This window comes from Desmodus rotundus, chromosome 3 (genome assembly GCF_022682495.2).
Source record: "Desmodus rotundus isolate HL8 chromosome 3, HLdesRot8A.1, whole genome shotgun sequence".
Taxonomy (NCBI): Eukaryota; Metazoa; Chordata; class Mammalia; order Chiroptera; family Phyllostomidae; genus Desmodus; species Desmodus rotundus.
Window position 1 is genome coordinate 22,289,162 of NC_071389.1, and position 16,075 is coordinate 22,305,236.

At 35.6% G+C, this 16,075-nt stretch overlaps 2 protein-coding genes across 15 annotated transcripts in view; one reads left to right on the top strand and one right to left on the bottom strand.

Annotated features, from left to right (window-relative positions):
- Window positions 1-16,075, bottom strand: part of SFPQ (splicing factor proline and glutamine rich) — a 296,926-nt gene that overhangs the window by 79,940 nt on the left and 200,911 nt on the right. The gene's annotated exons all lie outside the window — the stretch shown is intronic.
- Window positions 1-16,075, top strand: part of ZMYM4 (zinc finger MYM-type containing 4) — a 128,378-nt gene that overhangs the window by 11,021 nt on the left and 101,282 nt on the right. For 2 of the 12 annotated variants that reach the window (XM_053920536.2, XM_053920537.2), the window contains exon 3: window positions 7,415-7,433. The exons of the other annotated variants lie outside the window; for them this stretch is intronic. In XM_053920536.2, the coding sequence (XP_053776511.1) occupies window positions 7,415-7,433 (19 nt within the window). The remainder of the gene's footprint in view (window positions 1-7,414; window positions 7,434-16,075) is intronic. 12 annotated transcript variants of the gene reach the window in all.

The window sequence follows — 16,075 nt, forward strand, 5'->3', positions numbered from 1 at the left end:
TTAAATTTTTATATGCAAAATATAACACAAAATTTAACATTTTAACCATTTAAAGTGTATAATTCAGTGGCATTAAGTACATTAACAATGGTGTGCAATTATTGCCAATCACTATCTGTTTAATCCCAAACAGAAACTCTGTACACATTAAGGAATAAATCCTCATTGCCCTTCCGTCCAGCTCTTGCTATGCTTTAATCTACTTTCTGCTTCAATGAATTTGCCTGTTCAAATATTTCATATAGGTGGAATCATATAATATTTGACCATTGGTGTCTGGCTCTTTCACTTAGCAATAATGTTTTCAAGGTTGATCCATGTCGTAGCATGTTTTAGAACTTCATTGTTTTTTTTTTTTTTTTTTTTTTAATTTATTTATTTATATTTAGAGAGAGGGGAAGGGAGGGAGAAAGAGAGGGAAATAAACATCAGAGTGTGGTTGCCTCTCATGCACCCCCCACTGGGGACCTGGCCCGCAACCCAGGCATATGCCCCGACCGGGAATCGAACTAGCAACCCCTTGGCTCAGAGGCTGGTGCTCAATCCACTGAGCCATACCAGCCAGGGCAGAACTTCATTGTTTTTTAATAGCTGAATAATAGTCTATTATATGTATATACTACATTTTGTTTATTCATTCATCTGTTGTTGGACAGTTGGGTTGTTTCTACCTTCTTGCTCTTGTGAAAAAAATTCTATATAATTTCTATACAACTTGCTATTTGAGTTCCTTTGTTAGGTTCTTTTGGCTGTATAACTGGAAGTGTATTTGATGGGTCATAATGGGGGTTCTAAGTTCATCTTTTTGAGGAATCACCAAACTTCCCCAGAGGCTGCACCAGTCTCCATTCCACTGACAGTGTAGGAGGATTCTGATTTCTCCACATCCTCTCCAGCACTGTTAATTTTTTTTTCTTTCTCTTTTTGATAGTAGCTATCCTAGTGGGTGTGAAAGTAGTATCTCTTGGTTTTGATTTATATATTTTTAATGACTAATGATATTGATTATGTTTTCTTACATGTATAGGCCATTTGTATATCATCCTTGGATAAATGTTTACTTAAATTCTTTGCCCTGCCCTGGCTGGTGTGGCTCAGTGAATTGAGCACTGGCCTGTGATATGGATGGACTGAGAGGTTGCAGGTTCAATTTTGGGTCAAGGCACATGCCTGGGTTGTGGGCCAGATCCCCAGTTGGGGGAGTGTGAGAGGCATATGATCAGTGTTTCTCTTGCACATTGATGTTTCTCTCCCTCTGCCTCTACCTACTTTCCCCCTCTCTAAAAAATAAGTAAAATCTTTAAAAAAGTTAAAAAAAAATAAATTCTATGACCATTTTTATTTTTTATTTTATTTATTTAAATCCTCGCCCACTGATATGTTTGTTGATTTTAGAGAGGGAGGAAAGGAGAGAGAGAGAGAGAAAGAAACATCGATGTGAGAGAGAAACAGTAGATATATTGTCTTCCATATACATCTCTATCAGGAACCTGGCCTGTAACCCATGCACATACCCTGACCAGGAATTGAACTGTTGATCTTGCAGGATGACACCCAATCCACTAAGCCACACCAGTCAGGGCTCCTTTGCCCATTTTTAAATTGCATAGTTTATCTTTCTGTTTTAGGAATTATTTGTATATTCTGGATATTAAATTCTTACCAGATAACATGATTTGCAAATATTTTCTCCCATTCTATGGGTTGTCTTTTTACTTTCCTGATGGTGCTCTTTGATCCCCAAGTTTTCAGTTTAGATGAAGTCCAATTTATATGTTTTCCTTTTGTAGCTTGCGCTTTTGTTGTCATATTTAAGAAACCATTGCCATATCTAGGATCAGTAATTTTTCCAATATGTTTACTTCTAAGAGTTTTATACTTTAGCTCTTAAATTGGGTCTTTAATCCATTTTAAGTTAATTTTTGTTTATGGCATAAGGTAATTGTATAATTTTGTTCTTTTGGATGTGGATACCCAGTTTTTTCAGCATTATGTATTAAAGTGTGTTTTTCCCCATTGAATGATCTTAGCACTCTTGTCAAAAATCAGTTGACTTTTGCATTAATCATCTTGGGCTTCAATAACAAAGTACCATAGACTTGGTGATTTAAACCACAGAAATTTATTTCTCCCAGTTCTGAAGCTACGAAGTCTAAGGCCAAGGTGCTGGCAAGTTGTAGGTTTTATTCCGAGGCTGCTTCTCTTGGTTTGTTGGAGCCCCCGCCTTGCTGTGTGCTCTCATTATCTTTTTGTGTGTGCTCAGTGATCTTGCAAGCTGTCTGGTGTATTTTTTTTAAAGGATACTAATCTTATTATGAGAGCCCTACCTGTATAACTTCAGCGAACACTATTTACTTCCCAAAGGTCCCATCTCCAAATACTGGAGTTTTCAAGCTTCAAATAAAAATTTTGGAGACATATTCAGTACATAGCAACCATATATATGAGGTATTTTGGGAAAAAGTCCAGCCATTGTTACTATAACGAGAATGGTTTGCGGGACATTGATGTAAACTGGCAGCCAAGGAGAGTGGACTGGAATGTGCTTGTGTGAACAATGATGACTTCACTGTACTAGTCAGGACAGTAGAGGCTGTTTGAGTGAACATGTGTACTGTGTGGCCGTCTCATTCAAAATGACTGAGTGGGTAGAGCAATGGATCTGCATCAAATTTTGCATTAAGAGTGAACATTCCTCTGCGCAAATTATTTGGCTGATTCAGAAGCCTGCAACTATGGGCAGCTGGTGATCGGCAGCTTCACCATGACAACGCACATGCATGCATCACATCTCATGCACAGTTTTTTGTTGAAACATCAAATCACCCAGGTGATTCAGCCTTGCTACAGCCCAGATTTGGTGCCCTGTAACTTCTGGCTTTTCCCAAAACTAAAATCTCCTTTGAAAGGGAAGAAATTTCAGACCATTGATGAGATTTAGGAAAATACAACAGGGCAGCTGATGGTGATTGAGAGAATTGTGTGAGGTCCCAAGGTGCCTACTTTGAAGGGGACTGAGGTGTCATTGTTGTGTGTAAAATATTTCTTGTATCTTGTATCATCTTCAATAAATATCTCCATTTTTCATAGTAAATGGCTGGACACCTTCTCGACAGACCTCGTATGTAAGGGCTTATTTCTGGACTCTCAGTTCTGTTTCATTCATTGGTCTTCATGTCTCCTTGTGTCAGTGCTACACTGTTTTTTAAGATTTATTTTTCAGAGAGAACAAGAGAGGGGAGAAAGGGAGAGAGAAAGAGGAGAGAAACATTCATCGGTGGCCTCTCTCATGCCCCCAACTGGGGACCTGGCTTGCAACCCAGGCATGTGCCCTGACTGGGAATTGAACCTGAAACCTTTTGGTTAGCAGGCAGGCACTTGATATTCTGAGCCACACCAGCCAGGGCAGCACTACATTGTTTTGATTATTACAGCTTTGTAAGACGTTTAGATTCAGAAAATCTGAGCCCTTCAATTTTTTTTTTCTTTTAAGATTCTTTTGGGTATTTGGGGGCCTTTATAATTCCATGTGAAATTTAGGATGGTTTTTTCATTTCTGTAATAAATGCCTTTGGGATTTTGGTAGGGATTGAATTGAGTTTGTAAATCTCTAGAATAATACTGTCATCCTAACATTATTAAGTCTTCCAGTCAGTGAACATGAGATGTCTTTCCATTTATTTAGTTCTTTAATTTCTTTTAAGCAATGTTTTGTGCAAGTCTTTTGGTGTATAAGTCTTGTACCTCCTTGGTTAAATTTTTCCTAAGTATCAATTAGTATAATATATCATATTAATAGAGTGAAAGAAAAAAAACTGCATGATCATCTCGGTTGATGTAGAAAAAGCATTTGAAAAAAAAATTCCAACAACTTTATATTATAAAAGCATTCAGTAAACTAGGAAAAGAAGGGAACTTCCTCAACATAATGAAGGCCACAAATGTAAAGTACAGCCAGCGTCATAGTGATGGTGAAAGACAGAAAGTTTTCCTCTTAGATCAGGAATGAGACAAGGATGCTGTCTCTTGGCGCTGATGTGTAATATAGTATTTAAAGTTCTGGTCAGAGTAGTTAGGCAAGAAATAAAGAAATAAAAGGCATCTAAATTGGAAAGAAAGAAGGAAAACTGTCTCTATTTACAGATGACATGATCACATATGTAGAAAACCCTACATAGAAATCCACCCAAAACAGAACAAACACCCAAACCCTGTGAGAGTTAATAATAAATTCAGCAAAATTCAGTATAAAAATACCAACACTAAATAATCAGTTGTATTTTTATACATTAGCCATTAGCAATGAATAATTCCCAAAAGAAATAAAGAAATTGATTTCATTTATATTAGTGTCAAAAGAATAAAACACTTGTGCTCCTGTATCCTTTTGACTAAACTCCAGTAGTCCTTAAAAGTTGCTTTCCTTTTTGGCTCATCCTGTATATTAACATCTCAGACTTGGATTTAACTCCAAGTAGCCCTGGTACCTTTCAGTGGGAAATGGTAGAAACTGCAGTCTGAATCAGACAAGCTTTTTGATGTTAGTCTTTTTGAGATGGTATCAGTTGTATATTTTTCATTTGTTCCTCAGCTCACATCTGCCTTTTTCTCTTGTTTTGCTGCTGAAATTCTCTTTAAGATCACCTAAATGACCTAAGAAACCACCAAATCTAATAGACGCTTTTCAGATCTTTCATCCTTTCTCTCTCTCTCCCTTTCTGTGTCTCTGTGTCTCTGTCTCTCTCTCTCCCCTTTGAGAGAGAGAGGAAGAGAAAGAGAAACAACCATGTGCTGTTCCACTTATTTATAGATTCACTGGTTGATTTTTCTACTTGTGCTGACCAAGGTTGGAACCCACAACCTTGGCATATTGGGAGCATGCTGTGATCAACTGAGCTACCAAAGCGAGGAAAGAACCTTTCTTATTTGATCTTAGATATCTGACTCTATTGCCCATTCCCTCCTTGAAACTTCTCCCTTTGTTATAAGATGGCGTTCTCATGGTTCTTCTCTTGGATTGCTTCCTTTAAGTCATCTCTGACGCTTTGCATGCTCAGTAAGTATTGTTCCCTAGACCTATATTTTTCTTGGGTTAATCTCTTCTACAGTAGTAGTGCTTTACTTGTATTTTGATGTCTTATAAGTATTGCTAATTCAGTATGCCTAAAACGGAACTTTCTTTTTCTTTTAACTGAACTCTTTATTCCTCTGGCAAGTACTTGCTCTTCCAAATAGTGCCCCCATTCCTTCTCTACCTGTTTTTCTTTCTGTAGTCTCTCTTTTAATTATTGTCTTTTAGTCACCCAAGTTAGAAACCTCTGAGTCATCTTGCTTTTCCCTTTCCCTTGTTCACTTTTAATTTTTAAGTCTTATGCAGATTACTTCAGATATGATTCTGAAAACTTTGCTGCCACTACCCTAGTTCTGGTACTCATTTTGCTTGCTTTGTCTTCTTATTTTCACGCTTTAACAATTCTTCTTTTCCCTTTCCCTTCTCTATTATTTTGCCTATCCCATTCATTTTATACACTTGGAGACTGCTTTATATTTGAAAATGAGAAACTGTTCATCTACAAGATAACAAATTGGTTCCCTTAATAGTTTTGCAATTCAGCTCATAGAGAGCAGGCTGACAGCTTGGTTGGGTGAGGGCGGGGTGTTGGGAGGGTGGAGGGATGGAGTGAAAAAGGGGGGAAAAAGAGAAAGAACTCTTGGGTAGGAACAACAGTGGTGATTGTGAGTGGTACGGGGGTGAGTGGAGGTGGAAGACGGTATAGAGGGTATAAATGGTAATGGAAAAAATACAGTAAAATTTAAAAAACACAAAATCTGAGAACACTTTAATTCCATTTATTCCCCTCATGACTTTTATGAAATTGTTGTCATATGTTTTAATTTAAAGTTATTGTCATATTTAAAAATAACTTTACTTTAAAGTTACTGTCAATTTAAAAATGTGAACAATTTAAAACAATTGCATTGAAGTCACAAGGGGGATAAATGGAGTTAGATTGTTCTAAGATCTTATATTTTTTCAATAGTAAAGTAAATACATTAATTACAAAAAAAAAAATCCTACTGCAATTCCCCAAGATAGACACTGTTTGTATTCTTTCCCTGTGGCAATAGGCAGGTCGCCTCACAGATCTCACTCTCCTCCTAGAAATTTACTTTTCCTTCAGAGAGAGTTTCTTTCTGATTTTCTCTGCCACTGTTGTGCTAGCCTTGGTAGGAGTTCTACTTTGGCCCTGCAGCCCAAATGTATAAACAGAATCTTATCTTTGCTTAATGTCACCCAGAACAGTTGAGACCAGCCTGTGACTTTTTAGTTTGCAGGCCAGTGGTCAATCCATTGAGCCTCAACAAGACTTTATTAAAATTTTAGTAGGAAGGAATTATAAGATGCATATAATTGGCTCTTACATATGGCTGATCAAAGAGAAATGGGCAACATTAACCTGCTGAACCTTCAGCCTGTCTTCTAGTGAGTAGAGGACATATTTTCTTTGGAACCAAGAAACAGGTTGAAGTCTGGGGGGAAACAATTAATTTTTTGCCTTTTCTTCTAATGACCTATTATCTTGACCTGTAATTTGTTGTCTTTTGGCTGACTGAATATCAGTTTACTTCAGGAGATTATCTCCTTCCATCAGAGTTGTGTTATTTGTTGCTTGGCCCAGTAGAGCAAACAGACCAACCTCAGTACAAGAGAGCTTGTTTATTCAACAAATAATTTAGGATGTGTATGAGGCATGGTTTTAGGTGCTGGAGAAATAGTAATGAACAAGAAAGACAAAGGTTTGTGTTAGTGGTGGGCGCAGGATAGAAAAGAAACAAGAAACAGGTAAAATAATTTAGGTAGTGAAGAAAATAATATAGCATGAGATAATATGAGAGTTATTGGAGTGGGAAGAAGCAATGTTAGATATTTCTCGGAGAAGCCATTGTGTGGTTTTAAAATACGATTTATTTAAAAAATTCCTTTAGATTCTGTGTACAAGACAAACTTCAGGGAGCAAGATGGGAAACACGGTCAGTTAAGAAGCTGTTGATGTAATCCTCATGTGAAATAATCATAGTTTGGATGGTTGGAGAGGGTAAGAATTGATTGTGATATAGTTTGGAGGGGGAGTCCATAGACTTGTTGATGACTGTAGGGAAATAGGAACTCTGTTGACCCCTAGTTTTTCACTTTGAAAAACTAGATAGTGCCCTGGCCTATGTAGGTCGGTTGGTTGGAGTGTTGTCCTGTAACTGAAAGGTTGGCAGTTGGATTTCCAGTCAGGTTACATACCCAGGGTGTGGTTCGATCCCCAGTGGTCCCATTGGGTGTGCGGGAGGCTACCAGTCAGCGCTGCTCTCTCGAATCAGTGTTACTTTATCTTACTCTCTCCCTTCTTCTCTCCCTGAAAAGAAAGGAAAAATGTCCTCTGGTGAGTATAAATAAATAAATAAGTAAATAACTAGTTGGCGGTACCATAAATGGAGATGGAGATGAAGGAAGAAACTTACTATTTCCTGAATTTAGGTTACTCTCCTGATCTAATTTACTGATGATTATATAACAGCTTCAGTGTAGTGTCTAGATCAGAGTTCTTAGCCTTGGTACTATTGACACTTTGGACCAGATAAATTCTTTGTTGGGGATGGGGTAAGTTGTCTTGTGCTTTGTGGATGTTTAACAGCATATTTACCATCTGTCAACTAAATGCCAGTAGCACTGACTGCCTATTTGTGAAAGCTAAAACTTTCTCCAGACATTGCCAAGTGATTCCCTGGAGGAAGGGGACAGGGGTAGGGGCAAAATTGCTCTGGTTGAGTATCGCTGGTGTAGGTACACAATCATATATCCTAAAGACTTGTCCACAGTTTTGATAAATGCATATAGTTTGGTAACTACCACTACAGTAAAGATAGAAAACAGTTCCATTGTCCCCCAAACTCTTTCATGTCCCTTTATAGCTAGCCTTTCCCCTACCTCTAGCCCCTGATCTCTTTTCTATTCTATAATTTTGCCTTTTCAGGAAATCATATAAATGATATCTTAAAGTTTGCAGCCTTTTGAGTTTTGCCTCTTTTACTTGGCATAATGTGTTTTAAATCATTCATGTTGTTGCATTTATTGGTGGCTAATATTCCATTTTATGGGTGTACCACAGTTTATCTTTTTGCCAGTTTAAAGACAATTGTATTGTTTATAGTTTTTGGTGATTATGAATAAAGTCATTGTAAATATTTGCCTATAAGGTTTTTTAAAAACATAATTATTTTAGCAAGAACATACTACCTTTAACAATTTCTATTTTAAAAAATATTTAAAGCAGAGTATACAAAAGAGGAAAAAAAGCTTTATTCCCAAAAAAGAATTAAAAGGAAAAAACTTATTATGCTGGGTATAATTTCTTTATACATATTTGTTCAGATTTAACTCTTTCCACAATGAGTTTGAGGCAGTTTACAAAAAGATATATATTTAAAAAGATGAAAACAAATAAAAACCATGGTAAAGGAAATTACAGATATGATCATTTTAATGTGATTAACTAAAGAATATGATTAGTTAAGCATTATCAAAATGGAGCAAACATTACTGCTTTTGTGAAGAAACAACATGTTACAGCACTGATTCTAAAAGTAATTTCAGATTGAATCTTCAGTGGGAAACACTGAGTAATGTAATGAAGTGTCTTCAGTAACATTTTCTTTTTAACAGAAGAAAGCAGTCTGAATTTCTTGCCTATAGGTTTTTGCATAAGCATGTTTTCCTTCCCTTTGGGTGAGATTACTGGGTCATATGTGTTTTCTTACATTTCATTTTGGGTGTTATATATTCTGGATACAAATCCTTTATTAGATAAGTGTTTTGCAAATATTTTCACATAGTCTGTGGCTCATCTTCATTTTCTTAAGAGTGTTTTTCGAAGAGCAGAAGTTGAGATTGAGGCTGGTAAGTATACCTTCATACACAGACACAGATTTAATTTTGTAGGAATCTGCAGATAATATCACAGGCCCCAGGGAAAAACTCATCATGGTATATTTGTTTTTAATTGGCAGTATGCTTCAGAACCCCCCTTCCTACTCCTTACAATACACTAATGTCCAGTCCTTATTTATTTACACCTTCTGAAATAGACCGTGGGGGAGAAAGAAGGTGGAGGATTACAGAGAACCACTGTCAGTAGAATTTTGGCCCTGGTACTTACTAGTAACTTGGTTTTTGTTTCCTTATGGATAAAGTGGAAGTGAAGACGCTCACTCTTTGTAGGTTTGAATAGGTTAGTGCACATGAAACCTAGTGTATACTAGGTGGAATTTCTCGAAGCAAAGGGGGAGAAGGAGCCAAGGATAGTGACATGGAAGCCTTGGAAGTCATTCCAGGAAGTGGGAATGAACATTACTATTTTCTTGCCTTCTGTTCTATGTGATACTTGAATTGTTTAAGAAGCAAATGATTGCTCCCCTTATTCTTTCATTTAACTTTTTTGTTTTCTTGAAATTGACCAATGTTTTCAGAAGTTCTTGAATTCCAATATATCATTGTAACTTACTTCCTTCTTTGTATGATCTTTATATTTTCATAGAATTTATGTCAGAGTTCAAATGTTTCTCCAATGATAGTTATAGAAAACATGCATGTTTACTGTTCTTTTTTTTCATGTTTGATGTCTTAACATATATATTAGAGAAGTAGTTTCCTTAATATAATTTTACATGTGGAAAATAATTTGCTTTATTTTTTTAGTTGTTATTTGTTGGAAGAAAAGAATACAGAAAGGTTCCAAAAGAGTTAAGTTATTTTTAGGGATATTGTAAGAAGTTTTACTCAGAAAAAAGCTGCTTGTTTATTGTGAGGACTACAACTCTGCCTTTAAGAGGTTTCTCAGTTGATCACTACTTTTTAAAAAACATTGATTGATTGATTGATTGGAGAGAGAGGGGAAGGAAAGGGGAAGAGAGAGAGAGGAAAAAAGAAAAGAAAGAAAGAAACATTGATTTGTTGTTTCACTTATTTATGCATTCATTGGTTGCTTCTTGAATGTGCCCTGACTGGGGGTCAAATCTGCAATCGTGGTATATTGATTGCCATGCCGCTCTAACCAACTGAGCTACCACGCAAGGGCTAGTTGATTACTACTTAAAAAAACTTTGCTATGGGAATTTTAAAACAAATGTAGAACAAATAGTTTAACTAATACTCAAATATTTATAATTTATCTTTTAGCCTCTTGTTTTATCTGTCCCACATTTCTTTCCCTGTCATATTTTAAAGCAAATTCTAGACATGTTTTATTTCACTTATCAGTACATACATAAAGTACGTCTAACAGATAATCTTTTTTAAAAAACCCATAATACCGTTATCACACTGAACAAAATCAGCAGTAATTTATTAATACCATCCAATACTCTCTCTGTTGTTTGAAAAAACTAAAACAAGGTTTGTGTGTTGTTACAAGGATCATGAGTTCTATGCTTCATCAGCCTCTTAATCAGTAAATCTTTCCATTAAAAAAATGCCATTGATTTTTAGAAGCCACTGGATGATTTTTTGTGCAGCATTCTGGGTTTTGCTGATTATATTCTCGTGACATTAAACATGTTCCTCTATCCTCACATTTCCTTTAAACTGTTTGTTAGAATTGTAATTAGATTCATGTTCAGTTTTGTTTTCTTTGGAAATAATTCTTCATATTCTTCTGTGTTCTTCCTACGACAGCACTAGTGGAAGCACACTGCTTTTTAGTGATGTTCATTCATTCCATTGAGCTGATGTCAGCCCAATCTATAGAAGACTGGGTTTGAAGACTGTTTGAAAGTTCCCCTTCAGTTTTTGACCTAATGGTTAGCATTCACTGATAATTAGTTCTTAATTCACTATTTCATTAGGGGTTATAAAATGATGGTTTTTTAATTCTTTTATTTCTTTGGTATCTATTAGTTATGATTATTATATTTTATGGAGAAGAATTTTCCCTTACCAACTATTTGTTTTCCTTATTACCTTGAAATATGTTAATACGAAAAAGTAATTTTAAAGAAGTGAGTAAATGCCCTGGTAGCTTTCACAATTGTCTAATGAAGGTTTTTTTGGGGGGCAGTGAATGAGAGGGTATCATGATAAATCATTATAAGTAGATTTATAAATATTTATTTTGTATCAGTTTATTGTACCATCTTTGATCAGTAAGAGCTTCTTCAAGTTAGCTCTTGAATCATTTTGTTATGATTCCTGTAATCTTTGATAACTTTTTGCTTTCTGGTTCAAGATGAATCAGGCTCATGTATACATTCCCCACTCCACACCTGAAATCAGGAGCCCTGGTTCCTTTTAGTGGGAAATAGTATTTAGAGACCATAACACTTGATCATTTCTTAAAGTTTTATGACTTTTTAAAAAAGATTTTATTTATTTATGTTTAGAGATGGGAAGGGAGGGAGAGGGGGGAGAAACATCGATGTGTGATTGCCTCTCGAGCACCCCCTGCTGGGGACCTGGCCTGCAATGCAGGCATGTGTCCTGACTGAGAATGGAACCAGTGACCCTTTGGTTCATAGGCTGGGGCTCTCAATTCACTGAGCCACACCAGCCAGGGCTAAAGTTATATGATCTTAAAATTTATATTTAGCAGGGTTCTTTGAGGTTTCTACCCACTATAGGAATCTTTGTTCTAAGAATTTTGCATGTTTATAATTAGACTCATTTGAAGACTATTGAAAAGGTAAAGTGACAAAGATTCTCAGATTGAATGTAGTCTTTACTTTGTTGGTTTTAAGAGAAATCTAAAAGGAAAGGAAAGTAGGCCCTGGCTGGATAGCTCAGTTGGTTATAGCATTGTCTAGATACGCTAAGGTTGTGGGTTCGGTCCCTGGTCAGGGTACATACAAGAATCAACCAATGAAAGCATAAATAAGTGGAAAACAAATGGATGCTCTCTTTCTTTCTCTCCCGTCATCTCTGTTTCTAAAAATCAACTAGTAAAATGCTTAAAAAAATGAAAGGAAACTAATAATAGTTAAAAATAAAAGTATGCATAAAGCCAATATAGGAAAAATTAGAATTTTAATATTAAAACAAAAGTATTCGTGGCAAAGTAGTTAACTGCCACAAATTTGACTTTGTTAGTAAAGATATAATTAACATTGAGGTTGTAACTGCTATGAATCTTTATGTATCAAAAAAACCCCTTGCATTGGAGTATATAAAACAAAATCAGGGTGTCTAGCCTTTTGGCATCTCTGGATTACACTGGAAGAAGAAGAGTTGTCTTGGGCCACATATGAAATACATTTAGACATGTAATCACAAAAAGATCTCATAATATTTTAAGTAAATTTACGATTTTGTGTTGGGCCGTGTTCTCGGCCATCCTGAGCTGCATGCTACCTGCGGGCCACAGGTTGGACACCCCTGGAGGAACCAAAGTTTAATTGAGTTTGGTACAATTCTGGGGAAAATATTACCACCTTCTTACACTCTCATGGAACACTTACAGAAATTAGTCATAATTTACACTTCATTTTACAACCTTAAGATTTAGAGACTTCATTCTGTGACCATAGTATAGTAAAGCTGAATTGAGTAAAATGTCAATTAAAACAACCCAAACATTTGGAAATTTTAGAACTTCTAAGCAGCCGTTGGATTAAAGAAGTTGAAACTAGCTTTAATTACAAACTCTTAGTAATATAACAATAAGTTATATGTCATTTATACTTTGATTTAAGAAAAAAAAAAGAGCCCTGGCTGGTGTGGCTCAGTGGGCTGAGCATTAGCCCACAAAGCTAAGGGTCACGGGTTCGTTTCCTGGTCAGGGCATATGCCTGGGTTGCAGGCCGGTCCCTTGTTGAGGTGCATACAACCGATCAATGTTTCCATCACACATTGATGTTTCTCTCCCTCTCTTTCTCTCTCTCCCTACCCTTCTCTCTAAAAATAAATAAATAAAATTTAAAAAAATATATAACAGAGCATGCCATACCACAGCTTTGGATATATATAGAGTTATACTCTAAAGAAAATATTCAGCATTTAATGCATTTAGTGTAAAAAATAAATTGCATATTCAACTTAATATGTTAGAACAGTGAAATAGTCTTGGGAAAGCACAAGGGAAAAATTAATAAAGTTGAAAATAATGTGTTAGAAAAGTGAATTAAGAAATAGAAAATCTATAGACTGATAAAAATAAGAGCTGATTGTGTGTATGTATGTGTGTGTGTGTGTGTGAAGAGACCAATAAAGTAAATAAGTTCCTGACAAGTCTAATTGAGGAAAAAGAAAAAGAAAATAGAAATAGTATTAAGGAGAAGAAAAAGCTATAAACATAAATAGATTGGGATAAGGTATTGAACTACTATATGTATAATTAACTCAGTCCTGACACAGATATACATTAGATGAAATGGAAGATTTTCTGAAATAAGTTACAAAAATGATTTAAGAAGAAAAAAACATGAATAGGCCAATAACTGTTTAGTAATAATGTCAATAAGCAACCCCTCAAGTTTCTAATCTTTCCTTGAAACCTTTGAGGAAAAATTTACTTTCACGTTTAAAAAAATATTTGCCAAAATAGAAAAATTCTTATATGAAGATGGCAAAAAAAAAAAAAGACCTTGGTACGTTTTAGTACTAATTTCTGATAAAGTCCTATCTATAAAACTTAAGGATAGAGGGTTATTTCCTTCATATTTATTAAAATCCAGCAACCATCCCTGGAAATTTTGGAGGGATGCTTGCTATTACCATAATTACTTATTTCTGTTCTGAAAGTTCTAGGCAATATAGTTAGATGAGGAAAGGAAATAAGTGTAAAGTTGGGGGACAGTATTATTATTTTCAGTGACAGTTATTTAGCTGTAAGTCTCAACCATATCAGTAGAAAATATTTTTTGGCTAAGAAGTAAAAATGCAAAAATACAAACAAATCGGAGGAAAAGAAGAAAGTATATTACGATTATAATAGGGAATAGTAAAATACTTAGTTACAAAAATATTTTTTAAAAAATCTCACAAAACCCAATAATGTAACTATGAGTAGTTGGAAAACATGTTTTTAGAGGATTGTTTCACAAAGTAATAAAAAATTAGAATTCCTTGGGTGGGATAGACCTAATAAGACATATGTGAGACTTAAAGAAAATGATGACTTTACCTAAGGACATGATAATAAAGTAACAATAATCACAACAACAACTAATTTTTATTGAGCGTTGTTTTAGGCATATGTCTTAACTCATTAATCCCCAAAAGGATCCTGTAATATAGTGTTAATTCTGAGGATAATTGGAAAAGTGCCTTGTCAAGGTTATTTAGCTGGCTAGAATGAGGAAGAATGAGATGGGATCCCATTCAGGCTGTATAAAGGAGAATCTCTAACCCCTAAGCTTTGATGATTCTTGAAAAGAATAGACTGATGTACCTAGATGGTAGAACAAAAAATATGTCCCATTAAAATATTATTTTAGTCAGTATTGCAGTGGAGGTTTTTTTTTTTTCCCCCTTCATTTTGATGGTGAGGAAGGTAGAATTTGAGAAAACAGTGATCAAGTTCACAAGGAATTATTATGTGAAAATTAGCCAAAACAGTTTTAAATTAGAAGAATAATGGGGGAGTGCAGGAGTAGGGAAATGGGCAGGTGTACCTTGTTCTACCGAATCTTGAATATAACACTGATATAGGAATACTCAAATCATTACAAGTAAAGAAACCAGTCAATGTCTTTATATAAGAATACAGTTATTAATTATTCATTAAATGGTGTTTGGACAGTTTGCCAGTCATTTGGGCAAAAATAAAGTTAAATCTTTTTTTTACTCCAGATGCCAAAACAAATTCTAGGGGGATGGGATATAAATGTAAGAAAATGAAACTAGAATGTGGGAGGTGGGGGGTGGATGTAGGCAGGGGAGAGTAATGGGGAGAAAATGGGGACAACTGTAATTGAACAACAATTTTTAAAAAAGAGATTGAAACTTAAAGTATCCAAAGAAAATGGTGATAACTATTATATGAGGAATGCCTTTCTAAGCATAGACAAGAAAAACAAATTAAAAAACAACAATTCAAAAGTCTGATTAGATTTGACTACATTGAAAAAAAGTTGTCATATTTTTAAGGATTTTATTTATTTTTAGGAAGAAGGGAAGGGAGAGAAATATTGATTGGCTGCCTCTCATATGTGCCCCCCAACCAGAGACTGAACCCACAGCCCAGGCCTGTGCTTAGACCAAGAATCAAACTGGCAACCGTTTGCTTTTGCAGGATGACACCCAACAAACTGAGCCATATTGGTCAGGGCGATTATCACATTTTAAAAAAGGAAAAGCTGTTCCAAATACCTGACAAATGGAAGCGATTGTTTTTTAAAAGAATGGGGTACTGTGCAGATAAAAGCAGATAACCACTTTAGGAGCTGTCTTAGAAATCCTTAGTGCGCCACATCCAGTAACCATTCATGCTTTCATTCAAATGTTTGAGTGTCTGTATGAGGAACCATTGGTACTGAGGATACAGTAATGAATAATAAATTGAGAAAATCTCAACTCTTACAGAGTTTACATTCTAGTGATGGGAGAGATAAATGCTGATTAAGTAATGTAAAGGATTTGCAATGGAACATTTCTGTAGAGAAACAAAGCAGAAAAAGGAGATGTAATATGCTTTGGTGGTATGGGAATGCAATTTTAAATCACATTTAAGCAAAAATCTGAAGGAGACAAGAAAGCAAGCTATGTCAGCATCTAAGAAGAAGAACATTCAGGCACAAGGAACAATGGCAGGGCATATGAGGAGGTATCAGAGTGCTGTGCATGTTTTATGAACAGCAAAGATCTGGTAGCTGAAGGTGAGCGAGCAAGAAGGTGGTGAGTAGTAGGAGAAGAGCTCAGGGAGATAACTGTCTAGATCCTGTGGGGGCATTTAAGTCAGGATAATTCTTTGTTGTGTCTGTTGTGTACACTGTTGACCTCTACCCTGGCCTCTGCTCACTAGTTCTCAGTAGAACTCCCTAGTTATGGTAACCAAAAATGCCTCTAAACATTGCACAATTTTCTAGATTTGGGGAGCAA